Consider the following 16220-nt stretch of genomic DNA (forward strand, 5'->3'; position numbering starts at 1 on the left):
ATGCTCCAATACATCTGTTAGTCTTAAAGGTGCCACAGGACTCTCTGTTGCTTTTTACAGATCCAGACTAACACGGCTACCCCTCTGATACTTTTCCCCTACCTGTCATCCTTTGAGTTCATGCCCTCTTCTGGAGTGCTGCACTTGTTCCTTTTATGGACACAATGCCTCTGCCACACAGCTCTATGTTGTCTTTAGCTACTCCCAGTGGCTTCATTTCTGTGTGTTTGCTCCTTTCTGTGCTGTGTTGCAAAGAGAATAAAGGCTGGTCTACACTGAAAAGTTATATTGGCATACCTATGTCTGTCGGGGGTATGAAAAATCCACGTCCCTGAGAGACCTACTTAAACTGACCTAACCCCTGGCGTCGACAGCACTAGGTTGATGGAAGAAGTCTTCTATCGGCCTAGCTACTGCCTCTCGGTGAGGTGAATTACCCACAGTGCCAGGAGAACCCCTCCTGTTGCTGTAGTAATTGTCTGCACTGAAGCGCTGCAGCCGTACCTCTGTAGCATTTTTAGCATAGACATAGCGGAAGGCTTTGTTTTTCATTTCAGTACTGATCAGCTGGCATCTGTTTCCGCATCTGAGGCTTTCTACCCTGTTGACTGACTTTATCAAAGGCAAGGTTTTGGGGATATTAAATCTATCAAACAGGTTTTGGGGGTGTTTTGTATGTATCCCTTGACTCAGAGCCAGAGAGTTCTTTAAATGTGTTTCTTTAGAAGGCCCATTCACTTACAAATAGCAGCCCAGGTTTGTAAATGTGACAGAACCATACTTGTCTGCCTCCTAAAGGGCAGATACTGAGGAGGCAATCACAAAACAGAATTACAGTTATAGGATGCAGTCAAGGGAAGTGAACTATGGAGAAAAATGGAATGCTCTCCTATGACCTTTCAGGCATCCATTTACAAGAGAGGAGTTCTCGTGGTATTTATGACCTTAGGGCTGTTTTTATTTCTCTTACATATCAGGATGAAACCCTTGTCATTCATGAGTATCTGTTCCTACGAACTTTTACTTAAAGTATGTTTGTAGCAGTTTCTGCTACTCTGGCTTTAATCTCACTTTCTCTTTTTGTACCATTACTTCACTTTTACCAGTGTTAATTTACCTTTTCATATCCTATTTTGTCTTGGTCTTTCCTCATCCATACATTCTGTTCTTTTCTTGGTGATGAAACACACCCATGCTTTTTCTCACTCTGCCCTGTTTGTACACTCTGTTCTGATATTATGGATTCCATTCTTTATTTTCCTGTTGTGTTCTGCACCTATTATCTTTGATTTCAACATGATTTTTTTTTTTTGACACACTTGTCTGTTGCATGCAAGGCTGCATCACTCAGTTATCATTTCCACCACTCATCACTCCACTTTGCTAATTGGTCCCTAGGGCGAAGGAGTTAAATAAGTGGCAGTTAAAATTTCAACAGTTCTATTGGAAGTTTTACAAATAAACGTAGCAAAAAAGGAGGACTAGATGGCATATGAGCAGATACCCCATCCAAAGATCTTAGATTTGGAACATCTTGAAAACTGGCCCTAGTTTTTGTCACTGTGCTTATTGTTTATCCTGTTTTTTGTTTGTTTTCTATGAGAGAATGGGCAATGCATCTAATTATCAAAGGAACCATCTGTCCAAGCAAAGCTCAATACAATTCAGATCTCACTTATTCCACATAAATCCTGTTAATCTAAATGCTGCCACGTGAGCTCAGTTATGAACTGTCGAAGTTGATGTTGGCTACGATGGTGTAAGAGACTGGGCTTTTTGAAAATTACTGAATTGAGGCAGAAAGTGCCAAAGCATGATCCGTGAAAAGGGAAAATGAGCACCAATCAACCATCTGTAGACTTCAACAGCAGTTCTTACTGTGTTTCTCATAATTAATACTTTATTTAAATCAAATAGTAAGGCACATACCAAGGATTCTGTAACACTTTTGCCATGTGGACCATATTATAATACCGATTGTATTGTGGAAACCTCTCAGTATTCATGATTTCTGTGACCATCTCCCTTCTCATTCTTGATTACACAATACCCCTGTGGCAACTACAGTAACTTCTTATATGGGAAAGTAATACTAGGAAAGTATTTAATGTACTTGTAGTTGTATTAACTGATTTACCAGATGGTAATGAGCCAGCATCATGTGACCATCTCGCTCTCACCAGGGCACCAGTAGCCCATACATTATATTCTTAGAACCTCCAGGGTATACACTGTAGCATCTGTGTATTATATTCTTAGTATGAGTCACAGTACAAATTCACAATGTCACTTGTGACCTCTCATATATACAACAAATGTAACAAATTCAAAGCCCAATGTGATATAAAAAGCAGTGACTGAAAGGAGGAAAAAAAAAAAAAAAGCCAGAACAAGGAGAGGGGTAAAGTCATAGATCAGTTTTGTAATTTCCTGTAACATGTATCTTAATACCATTTAAAGGCCAAATCCAGAAGCCCTCAAAGTGGTAGTCATGACTGAGTAAGAACTTCAGCTTTTGATCTACAATGAAGATTTACCAAATCTTGGAAACTTTGTGTAGGAAAACTTGCCCTCTGGTGCCAAATACTCAAAAAGGGTCAGCAAACGAAACTTCATAAATACAAATCTGATCTAGTGTTGTCTCTGAAACAAATCATTCATGAATTCATCTCCAATTAGATTAATTTGCTCACTTCTATAGCTGGACCCATCCTAATATACTAACAAATTATTTAATTAGCATTCTTTCTTAGGTTGAAGTTTTGAGCACTCTTCAGAAATACTTCGTAAATTTCCTAGATTTTTTTTTTAATTAAAGAAGCAATTAGTTTGATCTTAGCTTGTCCTCAAGTCTGGTTTTTGTTCTGATTTCCTCCTCCTTTGTATTTCACCTGTTTTGTCTTAGGGTTAGGAGTGTTGATTTATGATCCTGTCTCATGTATAAACTTAACTTGCTGTAAGTATAGTGCCACTATGGGGTATACTACTTATAGTTTAATAAGGTTTAAGTAGGAGAACACAAATAATTGGGATTTCTGGCTTTGCTATAATAAGAGGCCTATTTATTACTACGAGGACTAGTGTGAGAGACTGGATCTTAGTCATACTAAGGCTAGGTTTTTAGATGAAATAATCCACACCTGAGAGTGTAACTCCAGGCCATGATTTCTGCTTTCTCATTCTGTGTAATGAACAAGTGACGTCACAAGCACAGGGGCAAGCACAAAATTGCAGAAGTCATTTTGCCAAAGCCCCCCCCAAACCTCTTTATTGCAATGTGGTAACTAAGCAGCAATTAGACAACATTGACATGTAGGAATTAAGAAATAATTGGTGCAAATTATTCATATTAATGATTAGAAGTTTGGTTATGGACACCAGCATTGCCACATATGGTTGATGGGCAGGCACAAACCTTATTTTTGGTCACAGAAAGGGACTATGTAATTACTTGGATGAATATCCATATTTAAAGGATGGGTATAAAAATTTGGTTTAGTTCCCTAAATTTCAGGTTCCTATTGCTACTGAAACAGTGTCGTCTAATTTGTGGCCTTCTAAGGTGGTCCACTAACTTTTTGTACATCTTGGTTTCTTTCGATTCTTTAAAGTGTAAGTATGCTATGATGCCTTCTGGACTGAAACCATTTAGTCTTTGTTGTTTAGGTATAATGAGTACACTCCTTTAGGGTCTGTTTAAAGCATTTATTTGGATCTGTTGTGAATTGTGCCAATATCATAATCAAATAGAATCTTCTGTGTTGCCAAATTTGGGAAGAATTTATGGTAATCAATAAATATTATGAGGATGTGGGATCAATCAATAAACATTCAAAGCGGGATAAAAAATTTAAAGGTTCATTATTTATAAAGGATACAGAAGGGACGTGCGTGTTGGGAAGGAACAAATGAAAGCTCTGTTTTGAAATATTACTGAAACTGAACTTCTGTATATTTTTTATACACAGATGAATGTGTAAATATTACTCTTTAATTTAGGTACGTTCAAGATAGGTCAGATACTTCAAGAAAAGGATTAGAGGCACCTCATTTATTAAGTAGAAGTCTACTAAGCAATAGAGTTAGGGAATGTAACCCAGCCAATTCTGTAGTATATAATCTCCTTGGCATAAAGGCAAAGTGGTTGTTTTTGTTTTGATATTAGAAAAAGATAGTCAGTGGTGTGTTTTCCAACACCAGTTTTACTGTACTTATTCATTTATTCAAAGTACATCTTCTGTAGAAATAGAAGCCAGATATTCCTTCAAATCCAGCTACTACAGTGGGTTGTCAGTTACTGTAAAGAAACTTATAAAAATAACACTTCTAAAAGTAAAGCACCCATGTAGGGCAGGGCTCTGTGCAAGAAGATACCAGAGAGTTTTTAAAGACTGAAAGACTGATCAGTTTAATGTGTATCATTAGAAATGAGAGGCGGAAAAGACATTTGTTTGCTGTATGTCCTATAGGTTTTAAGTTTTATTATTTCATACCTTCTTGATGTATCAGATATATATACCATGCCTTAAAAACCATATTTTGAAGAGTTAAGAGGAAAAATTAAGCTGCATTTGGGGAAAGATCAATGAATGCATGTTGATCTAGGAGAAAGGGAAAGTGGCATTTACAGGTAAGCATCATGGTTCATACTATTAGGTAGATCAGACAAGGAAAATTCAAATCTATGCTAAAGATACAGATAACAGTTCCTTGTTTGCAGTGTTATAAATCACATCTTTTCCAGAGAGTCTAGCGTCCTATGATCTGGACTCCAGTTACCAGTAGAGCTTGGCAACTTTTTTGATGGTTTTTCACTGGAAAATGCACTTTTTTTTGTGGTGTGGAGGGGGCCTGAAACTATTTCCCTAAAGTTCAATCCCCTCTTTGCCCACCTGCGTGGGAGGGGGAATAATGCTCCTCTGGAGGCTGCTGTCTCCCTTCACTTCTACCTGTGGTGCACATAACATACACCCGTCCCCATATTTCCCTGCACAGTTTTGTAAAATAGGTCCTAATTTGTCCGATAGTAATCTTAAAGCCTATTCTTATTGGCTTGAAAACATCAAATCTCTGATCACTTGTCATTCCAAAATGAGCCAGATATCCAGTCATCTTCCTGTTTATCTTAACTCCTTTTTTTGTTTAAAGTATCCTGTATTTTTGTTAAACATCAATATTTCCCCCCGGTGGATGATGATAGCACACCTTTCTCTTACTAAGAAATGTGGAATTAGTTGTCTCCTGTTACTGGATAGATTTCCTCAACTTGTCATGCTCTTGTGCAGGCTGCACTCATGGTGTGCTTCCCCCTCTAAACCTGTGTAAGGGTCTGTAACAATCTGGCGGTGTCTGTGGCACTGGGATATTTATGTTGAAATATCAAAAGGTTCCTCTTAATGCAATATGTATTTTTAATTGAGAGAGGGATAGGGCATCATGTAAGAATCTGCTTTTGCTTGCTGTCTGTTTCATTGAAATTCTCTGTGGTTATAGACTCCTCCCAATGCTGCTTTTGAAATAATTTATTATGGACTGTAGGACTTTTACTGTCTTTTGTTTTGTTTGGTTTCGTTTCTGGTTTTTAAATCAATACATGCAATTTATGATTGTTGGCATGTGGTGGCTGCTGCTGCTCATTACCAGTCCAGGCTTATAAGCAGGGTCGGTTTTCTCAGAGGCAGAGCGAGGCAGCTGCCTAAGGCACCAAAATATTAGAAGCAGCAAAATGTTTATTGGCTGTTTATTTGGGAGGGACAGACCTTTTTCTAATTTGCTTAGCGAAGCAAGAACTCAAGCCAGCATTGCCTACAAGACACTGAATGGCAAAATTATTGGGGTGAGTGGAGATGGGCAAAAATTTTCAGATTAATCGCATATTTGCCGAAAACTGCAATTTCAGTTGCTGCAAAACGATTTGTAAATTAGTGTCCTCATTCACTGAACAATTTGGACCAAAACATTTTTGGTGGGGCTCTAAAGTCAAAAGGAGACTTAGCTGCCATTCGCCAAGTGGAAGAGGCAGTGGTGGCCCCCTTATACCCCAAAGCCCAGGATTATGGACTCACTTGGGATGAGGGAGACCTGGGTTCATATACCTGATCTGGAGCAGGGACTTGAACCAGGTCTCCTACAGCCCTGGTGAGTTCCGTAAGCACTAGACTATTGGCTATCTGGGGTTGGGGCATCATCTTTTCTGCTGAAACGGCTCCATTTTGTGGGAAATAATTATAAAATATTAACAGAACAATAATGTGGCAAAATTGCTGTCTGGCTACAATCATTCTGTATAATTGGATATTTTTTTTTTTTTAGCTGTTAACAAATATTTGTAAATTACATGCACTATTGGAATTTGTCAATGTTAAAAGTGCATTTAAAGTGGGTAATATAGTCTGGGATTTCAAGAGCATTACAGAAACATACTATCCTAAGTAATACATTGCCATTAGCTGCTCAGTTTTCTGCTCCAGTGGCTTGCCTGTAGAGGGACAGAAGATTTACTACTATTGACAGCTTTCGCTCCCACTACAAGACCTTGTGCTCCAACAATGCAAGTGTATGTTTGTTTCATGCATGCAGCTGGCAAGTGTGGCTTGTCCATGGTTTGTGTTACTGATTTCCTTTCCCCGTGGAAGAATTCACCACATTGGAAGAAATGGTTCCAAAGACTATTGTACTGTTAATCAGATCTTGCCATCCTATCCTCTTAATCTGTTTAGTCTTGTCGTTTCTATGCTGCAGTAGAATGTGACCATGTTCTATGGAAATGCTGCTCTGCTTTTAGAGGTGAAATGCCCAGTACATGGGTGCAGTGTTAGATGTGATTTGACGCCTTATGCAGCTAATATCTACTGAGTTATTTCATGAGCAAGGACAAATCCCAAACCTTCCGGTCTCTTCCTGAAGCTTGTGTTTAAAAATAAAATCTAACACCTCACCCCCAAAACAAAACTTGGCAACCCTATACCTTCTGTACTCTGTGCACAACTTGATTTCTCCCACCACAAACACTGACACCTAAGCTGGTTGGCCTATTAACTTGGGATGGTCTTGTGAAGGACTATGAGTTTCATATACCTCCATTCTCTCCTTGTCCCCGCATCAGAGCAGTGGAAGCAATGCGCTAGCCAAGTTACTTTTGGTTTAATATTCTTTTAAGTTTAAAGGAACCGAACTGGTGACTCCTTGAGAATATGGGCTCTGATGAAAGCTTTTGGTTACCTCCCCCTGACTAGCTCAAGTGTTTCTTTTTAATTCTTCCTGGTCCCTTAATATACCCCCACTCCATAGCTCATCTCACATATCAGGGAACGTATCAACTTGAGCAATTTTATGGTGGAGACTGCTTCTCTGGGACTGACCTAAGGCATAAGTGGCAGTACCTGGTTTGAGAAGGCCCTTAGGTTTGCATATTCAACAGTCATTTCCCATTAAAAAAACGTTAAATTCTCATTTTGCTGTGGCACGTTTAAAAGAGCAGACCTCCTTACATCCAAATTTATGAAAACCAGGCATACTTTAATGCAGAACCCCAAGGAATGTTTGATTGAAATAACAGATCAGAAAAGTCTCTTGCTAACATTCCTGTGATTATAGGTTTACTCAAGTGACAGAAACATGGTGTCAGCTAGTTTTCTGCATATAATGTAACTTTATTAAAAAAAAAAAACCACCATAACTTTAAACGGCTTTGCTTAACATTCTTCAGCTGTAGTTAATTGTAATATACTTGGGTTATAGGACACTTCTTAAATGTAACTGTATTGTACAGCCTTCATTTCCTTAGAACTATCAAATGCATTGCTGATTGGTTGATCTTTGTTACTCACAGTTGTGGCTGTAGAAAAGTCAGCGCTTGTTCTTTGGCAGTACATAACAAGTGTGAGTACCAGTCTGTGCTTGCAGGAAAAGTCTTTGCTATAATGTAGATATAGTCTGGGTAAGGATATGCTAGTCTAAACTGAATCAGGCCCCATAGTGCTAATTCAGTGGCGATTCAGTTCTGCCTTTTTTTTATGTCAACCTCGCTTTTAAATTTGGTTTGTTCTTTTAAGTAACCGCCCTATTCTACACTGTCCATTTTAAAACCCTCCCCTCTTATCTTCCTTCACTCTCTAATCTTATCTCCTCTTACAAGCGTAGATCTTTCCCATTGCACCTCTTTCTCCTGCTTTTGGGTCCTCGGACAAAAAACAAGGTAAGAGCACTAGGCTTGACACCCATCTGGTTTTTACCTGGACAGTCTGGTTTTTGGCTTTTGTGTCTGGGTGCCATTTAGGGTTGCAAGGTGCCCAGTTTTCAACTGGAAAGTCTGGTCAAAAAGGGGACCTGGCAACCCTAAATGGCACCTGAACCAAAACCGCGGTTACCACGGGGTGGGGAGAGGCACTGGATCATTAACCCACACCAGCCCCCGCTCAGTTGGGGCCACCTCCTAACTGCAGGCAGACTCCTTGAGATGATCCAGCAAGTGATGGGAGTGAGGGGGAGGGAGCAGTGAGTGATGGGGGCAGGGCTGGGGGAAGAGGCAGATTTGGGGTGGGGCCTCGTGGGTCTGGTTACCAGGAATTAGAAAGGTGTTAACCCAAAACAGCACTCCATCTTGTATGTTCTAGCTCTCTTGAGGTACTTAGCCATGGTAATTTTTCCTCACCACCCTAGCTTCTTTCTGTATTTTTACTTTGTATCAGAATACAGCATAACTGTTCAGATGGACCCAAGAGTGTTTGGTGTAGTGCAGTGGCTTTCAACTTTTTTTTTTTTTTTTTTTTTTTTCATTTTGCGGACCCCTAAAAAATTTCAAATGGAGGTGCAGACCCCTTTGGAAATCTTAGACATAGTCTGCAGACCTCCAGGGGTCCACGGACCACAGGTTGAAAACCACTGGTATAGTGGAATGTGGCAAGAGATTTGAACAAAGCTGATGCAAAGTAGCATTGCATTGTCCTGGCTTGTGGTAAAAAGCGGGAGAAAGCAATGATAAATGGTGCTTAGTTCCAGAATAATGTGTCACTTCAAGCAATATGTCAAGGTGAGAGGAAACAGAAGCTGCTTTATTTTCCTGTTTAGGTGATATGACCCATTGACTTGAATTTTTTAATTACTCTGAGCCATGTGAAAAGGAAATACATTAACTATTTTGAGGAGTTTTGTCTGCCAATTTAACCCTTTTATTTGTAGGTGTTCTGGAAATTGTTTTCTGTTGGCTAACAGTCCATTGAATCATAAGGCTGCCAGGTACAATAGTTGCCATCAAAATGTCTGTCTTTGGCAACAGTTTTCTCAGAGTGCTATCTGAGATACCACAGCTTCACCCTCTGATGTAGATACCAATGGTTCACAGATGATATTGCTGTTTGGTAAATGTTAAGTTAGTAACCATAAATTTTCACCTACACTCTTTACCTTGTATGTTGTTCAACACTGAAGAAATATTTAACAACTGTGGATGTGGAGGAGGGTGAACTAGTCATCTGGATGTACATCTTCAGAACAGATCAAGCCTGGGATGCTGGCAAAGGTGCCTTAATCCTGTTCTGGAGGGACCATGTCTCTGGATGAAGATAGTTCAGTGTCCGTGCGAATTGATTGTTGAGGCTGCCAACAATGTTTCCAAAGTTAAGTGGTCTGTCTAGGTGTTTATATGGCTTCACATAACTATAGTATCTACACACCTCATAGTTAATACATTTTATTCTCTCATACCCCATAAGATAGGTAAGAATCTGGCAAACAGGGAACAACAAACAATGTATGCCATAGGCATTACTTACACTACATTAATATGTATTAAGCGCACAGTATGAATATTGTATGTATGAATGTTGAGCAGTTATGCCAGTGTTTCCCAAACTTGGGACGCCGCTTGTTTACGGAAAGCCCCTTGCGGGGCGGGTCGGTTTGTTTACCTGCCGCGTCTGCAGGTCCAGCCGATCGCGGCTCCCACTGGCTGCGGTTCGCTGCTGCCCGCGCCGCTTCCTGCAGCTCCCATTGGCCTAGAGCAGGGGCTTTCCCTAAACAAGTAGCGTCCCAAGTTTGGGAAACACTGTGTTATGCCAACTGAATTGTATTGTTTTCCCCACAATGCTGTTCACTCTTGTTCACTACTATATCCCACAATATCTTGAAACAGGACAACTCAGCATTTGGCCTAAGTGGATAGTAAACAGATCAAAGGCAAAATACATTAATATTCTGCAAAGATAGCTTCACAGAACAGGACCTGGAAGGCTAGTATCCAGACCCACACGTTAAAGTGCTGGTACAAACTGGGGGGTTGGATCTTACGTGATGTATGAAATGATTTCTAACTTGTAAGGAGCCATCCTACAAATACAAATGGTCTTGGGAAGGTGTACCTTCTGTGTAAGGTAAATATGCTGAGAGATAATTACTTCCTGGAAAATGGGTATGTGTATCTCCTTTTTGTATTGTACAGTTTTGACTTTAGATAATAAATTTTGGTTAAGTTTGGTTATTTGGTCTCTTGAACATTTTTCATAACAAACCATAAGTGTAGTCAATCAGCGATACAATTAAGCAACTTACCAATCTGTGAAATGTGAGTATGATAAAGGCAGGTGCCCAATGTTGCATTGAAAGTCAGTGACAGAGCTGGGCATGGAACCCAGATCTTCTGAGTTTTAGTGCAAGGTCTTAACTTCAACACCATGCATTCTCCCTCCCTGGTTATTGTGCTTTTAGTGATATAGTCAGATATAGACCAGTCTGTTAGAAATTTTGATTCAATCCACATGTTCACCAAGCAGGGTCAATACCTATTTTCCTTTACCTGGGCTACCTTTGCATTAGTAACCTTTGGTGAAAGTCCAGTTCTTCTCTTGCAATTGCTAATGACAAATTAAAATTTTAAATTCATTATGGAGCTGTGAAAATCTGCAGTGGGAGCCTCCCCAAAGCAGGTAAGACTTGCAACCCTAATTAAAAGGATGCTTATTCTATAGGCTATAGTGCATTTATTTCTTGCCCCTACCCAGTACAAACTGAACATCAGCCACTGATCTTGGCCTTGTCCCAAGGTCTGATATTGAGGATTCTTCTCCTCTGCTGTTAATATTCACGCTGTTTCTCTCCCACACCTTTTCTGTAGGCAAAGGCAGCTCAAGCATCTCATCCGACGTGAGTTCAAGTACAGATCACACACCGACCAAAGCTCAGAAGAATGCGGCTACCAGTGAAGGTAAATGCCTGGTGTTCATTATTTAGGTTATCCCTCCCCATGTGTAATGTTGGCGATTTTCAGAAGATTAACTCCCCCTCCCCAAACCTACCCCACGGTTCCTTGGGAGCATTGTAAATTTAAAATGAAACTCCTCTTTCAGACATCTTCATTTGTACGATTTTAGCTTTAATTGTGTAAGGGTTTAAGTCAGTTCTGCAAAACATAAGTGTAAGGGAGTCGCTGAAAGGAATTTGTTCAAGACATTTATTACAGGAGGTGGTTGTTGTGTATTAAGATCGATGTGATCAGACTTCAAGCTTATTTCCAAGGAAAATACTTCATGAAAACACAGTGGGTGGAGTTCTAAGTTAACTTTATTGCTCTACTATGAATACCATGTGATAAATATTTAATGATGTGCTTGGAAGTTTGTGCCAAGGATTCAAAAATAAATACAGTTATAGACCTAGAGAGTTGACAATGATTTGGCCAGACTGATGTATTTCACCTGGAGTGATTAAAGTATGTGCCAACTTCAAGATATGGGCTTTTTTTGGTGTCTTAGGGGGAGAGGGAAGATTTTATGTCTGAATTAACACCTTGTAGAAATCCCTGGTTTATTAATGCATTTCAGGGAACTATAGTATGGGGAACCACCAATCATTTCCTGCTGGGAATGAGAAGTTAATAAAATACATCTCATAACTGGTGAGCATTCAGGGAAAAGTGGTGCTGGTTTCGTATTTTGTTAGGACGCAATAATATTGGCTCTAGACCTTACAATAATGCTCTTGGTAGCTGATTGGGAACCACCAAACTCCTCTGTCAGGATTAATGATGCAGGCTGCAAAGTATCTGATCTTTGGACAGTATGTTTAGCTGATGACTCAGACATGAAGATGTCCACTTAATGGTATGTAATCTGGTTAATTAGTGAACAGATTATTCTAATTTCTTAAATTTTTCCTGTCATAACAAATTAAGCTGCAAGCAGTCATTACTCTCAACCTGCCTTCGTTTCTGACCCATCTTAATGGTTTAAAAAAACAAACAAAAGTGTGGATTCAATAAAACAACGCTGTCTGGTTACAGCTATTTACCTTTTAAACTGTAAGTACGGTAGAACCTCAGAGTTACGAACACCTCAGGAATGGAGGATATTCGTAACTTTGAAATGTTCGTAACTCTGAACAAAACCTTATGGTTGTTATGTCAAAAGTTTACAACTGAACATTGACTTAATACAGCCTTGAAACTTTACTATGCAGAAGAAAAATGCTGCCTTTAGCCATCTTAATTTAAATGAAACAGTTTCCTTAGCTTGTCAAACCTTTTTTAAACTTCCCCTCTTTTTTAATAGTTTACATTTAACACTGTACAGTACTGTATTTGCCTTTTTTGTTTGTTTCTGCTGCTGCCTGATTGTGTATTTCCAGTTCCAAATAAGGTTTGTGGTTGACTGGTCAATTTGTAACTTCTGCTCATAACTCTCAGGTTTTACTGTAAGTCAATAGATTTACTTAAGAGTGATTGACCCCAAAATACAAATTACCGGAGATGGTCCCAAAGCAAGAGCTGGGTGTAAACTCTAGGAAATTTTGGGGAAATTTCAGTCTGGATCCAAATCCTGCTTTGGGCTTATTTCTAGTAGCAATAGATTTTACCTCTCATGGTGGGTGGTAACCTTTAAGGTTCCAGTTTCACCTTAGATAAATTTTGTCAAGAAAAATGCCTTGATGCAAAAATGAAGGGCTTGTCTACATTGGGTGGAGGGAGGAGAGCCTAGAATGACTAATGTGGAATAGCTGAGACTGTGTTGATAAATCCTAAAATTGAATTTATGAAGTATAAGGTAACACTTAGAGAATGCTGCTGTACTAAATCCAGGGAAATAAAGAAATAATTAATCAATGCTGCAAACACTGAAGTGTTCAGTAATCAAAATTCCTTTAAGGATAACCAGGGGAACATCACATATTTTCAAAATAACTTTTAAAATATTACGTGTAGCTAATGTATGATGTAAATTTTCTCATTGAAGTCTATCAGCTTTACACAGTAGTCCTTAAACAGTGGTGGATTAATACAATAATGCTGAAAACTTCAGGGCCAGCATAGTAATCAGGCGCACACCAGCAAGTAGAGTTAAACTGTGGCCCAGCAGAATTAAAATAGTGGACAATTGAATTTCCTGAATTGTCATGAAGGTTTGGAAGGAGTCCAGAGTAAATGAGTCTCATAGCTTTTTCTATATCTTGTTTTCTTATTTAAACTACCTCAAACTGTGTAAACCTATCTCTCATCATAGGTGTTTCCCAACAGGCAATGCATGCTGACACCTCTGCTTATTTATTTTTTGTGTGTGCCTGTGCTGCTTTCATCTCCCTGTATATCTTGTTCCCTTGTGATTGTCAGCCCACAAAATACCAGTGTTGTGCCCTGCTAAAGGACTCATCCTGTAGACTTCAAAACACTGAAATTGCCGTTTCAGGTCTCAGGATCTTTTAAAACTCATTTCTGTTCTGTAGGGTGAATTCAACTGAATAGCACATAGTCCTGTTGAGACTCAAGATGCGTCCTTCCTGCGGGTTGAATGGAATCTTAAGGTTCCAGGTTGTGAGAACACTTTCAATTATTTCATTATTAATAATTAGTACAATAGTGCCTAGGGACCAACCAAGAATGGAACCCCATTGTCAGGCACTGTACAAACTGTAGTAGTTGTTGTGCCTTTTTATTGTTATTTACAAAGCATTCTACAATTGTTAGTTAATTTATCTTTAGAATACTCGGTGCTTCAGTCTTCCATAGAATCGGTGTAGTAGTCCTTACCACAACAAAGACTGTATTTTATACTTTACATGGCCCCCATCACCATAGTATCTGAGCTTCAAGTGATTTTCCCAGCTCACACAGTAAGTCTATAGCAGAGCTGGGAACTTCTAATTCTATCCTTTACTCTTACTAGTAGGCACAGTTCACTGTACCATAAATCGTCCTGTGAATGGACTATGTGCATGTGTGTGTTGAGAGGAGGTTATGAAAGTATGCCAACAGAATTGTTCCACTTGACCTTGAACGGTATGCAACACGCTACACCAGATAAGTGGATGACTGCTTTTTAAAAATACCATTGTGTCTCTAGTGGCAGCTAAATTCTATGCTCCCTGTAGGGTTAGGAAATCAGGAACGTAAGTATGTGAAGTTGCAGGCCTTCTATTCTTACCCTGCCTCCCAAACTGAATTCCAGCTTTGCAAACTGACCCTAATTCTTTCCAGTTGTGCTGTGTGCTCTTTCTCTCTTCTTTCCTTTGAGGCTGTTGGTACAAAGCTGTTGCTGAAGTTATAGCACTGAATTTCCATGAAACAGCTAGGAAGGAAATCTATGGGGCTGATTCACTGTTGCCCTACAACTTATGTAGTACTTCACACCAGAGCAATGTGAGCACTTTACTTCTGCCTTGCAGTGGTGCAAATGACTATAGGCAGTTCAGGGCAATGGCAAATTGGACCCTACCACTATAAGGGGGCAAGGCAACATCAAGAATAGCCTGAGAGCATATCAGCTTGCCATCAAATCAAATGGACAGTTCCACAAAATGGAAATACTGTCTAAATCCCATGTACTACATTAACATTGAAACCTGTTCTCTGTACAGATATTTAGTGCTGTAATAGTAATTCTACCGCGGCATGAGGACAGCAAATGGATAGCAGTTTCAAAATGAAGTCTTTCTTTTTTTCACCCTCATGAGATCTCAAACCCCGGATGGGATGACGTATGGCTTACAACAATGGAATTGCCATTGTTGTGAATGGGTGCTGAAGGTGAGGCTTAAGGTCATATACTGCACTCAAGATCTGGAAAAACTCTGACTAAATTGTGGCTTTTAAGCCCCAGTCCTAGGGTGGGGGATGGTGGCACAGCTGCACTACACCTGTAGGACCTATGAGTGGTTTTGTGACTCAGTGAGACAAAATGCATGCCAGGCTCCCAGGTGCATTGGGAAGATTGCTGCTGCTGCTCCATCACTCAGAGGGGTGCAGCATACCTTAGTCTCCATAGCTGAGCAGCTTCACTTGCTGAACCAAAGGGCAAGGAGGCGTGACCCCAGCTCTTCCCTGTTTCCTTTTCAGACTAGTGCCAGTACTAGTTAGTCCTCAATCTCTGAGCACAAGAGCTTATACTTAACCCACCCCTTGCATGAGGAGTATAAGGTGGGGGAAAATGCCTGGGCACTCTCCTAAACACTTTTCTGTGTAGGATTGGCACAGTATTGTTAATCCAGAAACAGAATAACTGTAGGCCATGAATACACGCAGCTTAATGTAGCACAGTTCCTCTTGTTGGTATGCCATCATTCTCTGTCTAACTCTGCACTTATTGTATTTCCTTCTCTCCCTCCCAATACCAGAGGCTGGCTGAAATTTGTTCCCCATTAACCAATTAAAGTTAAAGAAATTAAAGAACATGTTATGTCTCCCTACCCCTGGTTCTGTTTTAGGAACCAAAGGATGAAACTTTTTTGTCATGGATTGTTTAAATGCTCTAAGACCCACACTGTCGGTTTACTAGAGATCGTCTAGGCTGAACAATCATCTCATTTAAAATTTGGCTCTTAATATGAGGCTATTGTAATATTCTTGCACTGCTTGTCCCTGGGCATCCAGCTGTAGTGGGCACCCTGTACAAAAAAGAAGTTTTGTTTTGTTTTGTTTTTTTCAGCCTGGATCAGTGACATTAACTTGATTCAGTTTTCAATGGGAGATGAATGCTGTTTGATCTGTGTGTATTTTGTGATAGTTACCTGGTAATGTGAAAGCAGCAGTGTTATTTAGTCCTTCAACCATTTCTGTTTATGTGAGTTCCAGCAAACATATTAATGGCTTATTTTTTCCAGGCTGGTAAAACCAATTTTGAAGTCCATGACTGAAAAGAAAAATATTCTCAGGGAAGGGTTAACCCCTGAAATGCTTTGCACCTGTGTCCTGTCTCAGGAACCAAAAACCATGCTATAGCACCGTGATTATTTTTTTT

The 16220-nt window shown here is 39.7% G+C and overlaps 1 protein-coding gene across 1 annotated transcript in view; it reads left to right on the plus strand.

Moving 5' to 3' along the window:
- The window catches only part of FBXL7 (F-box and leucine rich repeat protein 7), a 363745-nt gene that overhangs the window by 74360 nt on the left and 273165 nt on the right, over window positions 1–16220 (plus strand). The window contains exon 2 of the mRNA XM_026656412.2: window positions 11111–11200. Coding sequence (XP_026512197.1) covers window positions 11111–11200 — 90 coding nt within the window. The remainder of the gene's footprint in view (window positions 1–11110; window positions 11201–16220) is intronic.

The sequence above is a fragment of the Terrapene carolina genome, unplaced genomic scaffold (assembly GCF_002925995.2).
Source record: "Terrapene carolina triunguis isolate 2854851 unplaced genomic scaffold, T_m_triunguis-2.0 Scaffold48, whole genome shotgun sequence".
Classification (NCBI taxonomy): Eukaryota; Metazoa; Chordata; order Testudines; family Emydidae; genus Terrapene; species Terrapene triunguis.